The 995-nt window shown below is 45.8% G+C and overlaps 1 protein-coding gene across 1 annotated transcript in view; it reads right to left on the reverse strand.

Annotated features, from left to right (window-relative positions):
* The window catches only part of ogfrl1 (opioid growth factor receptor-like 1), an 8,952-nt gene extending 8,689 nt beyond the window's left edge, over window positions 1-263 (reverse strand). The window contains exon 1 of the mRNA XM_087803077.1: window positions 17-263. Coding sequence (XP_087659203.1) covers window positions 17-196 — 180 coding nt within the window. The 5' untranslated portion in view covers window positions 197-263. The remainder of the gene's footprint in view (window positions 1-16) is intronic.
* Between the last annotated feature and the right edge of the window lie 732 nt (window positions 264-995).

A 995-nucleotide genomic window follows, 5' to 3' on the forward strand; every position in this document is an offset into this window, starting at 1 on the left:
AACCTCTCTCCGTTACCTCCGGGCTCTGCTCCCCGGTCTCCCCCGCGGCCCGCTCGCCCTGAGCCGGGCTCACGGTCTCGCAGGAGCCGCTGTCATCTTCCGCCTCCTCGCCCTCCGAGTCCGACCCCCACGTCGAGTCGCATTCCTCCACGGTGCTCGGCTCCTTCAACCGCCAGCTCCCCAGCAGGTTTCCCATCAGTCCAGCACCAGCTCCTGCCCCGTCTCAGGACGTCGCTACATATTTGCTCCGGTTTCCTCCCTCGAACCAGAGACGCTTCGAACGGCAGAACTGGAACTTCCCCATCAGGCGTGTATGAGAGGCGATCGGTGCCACGCGATTAGTGCCACACGAACTGAAGAGATGTTTCTACTTTTAATTTTATTGTTAACGACTGGAAGACAGATAGAGAATTGTGGTCAAGATTAGGTCCTAATATATATATTTTTTCCTTTTAACTATTTATGCAACATAATTTGTATGTTAGGCGATATAAACACTGGCAATAAAAGTCTTAATTCTGAATTGGTCGTGTTTATGTGATTCAATATTTTTTCCTCTGTTTGTCCTTTTTCTTCTGGCATCTTTAACATTCTTAAAATGAACGTTTCATGTCCACAAAGCGCTGCCTCTCCTCTACCTGATCCCCCCTTTTGTGGCACTAATCTTTCTCCATACAGTATCCTGGTAACAGCAGCATCAGGACCACAGCCTGGAGTCACGTGACTTAGAGTTCCGCCTCCATCCACAGAAGTAGGACAATGTAGACGAGATGACTTTACCTGTTAGTATTGATCCATCTCTGGGTCTTAATCCAGGTTAAGACATCGATTGAAACGTGAGATTGTTGAATCAAACACATGCTTATTGTCCTTTTAAGGCATTAATATTGTTACTTAGTTCCACAATAAATACGTTTAGGGGTTAAATCGTTACAATAATTACCAAATTAAATGTATAAAAAGGCATCGGAATCTATTTTATTTATACTTACCGA

This window comes from Callionymus lyra, chromosome 11 (genome assembly GCF_982586985.1).
Source record: "Callionymus lyra chromosome 11, fCalLyr1.hap1.1, whole genome shotgun sequence".
NCBI classification, from domain to species: domain Eukaryota; kingdom Metazoa; phylum Chordata; class Actinopteri; order Syngnathiformes; family Callionymidae; genus Callionymus; species Callionymus lyra.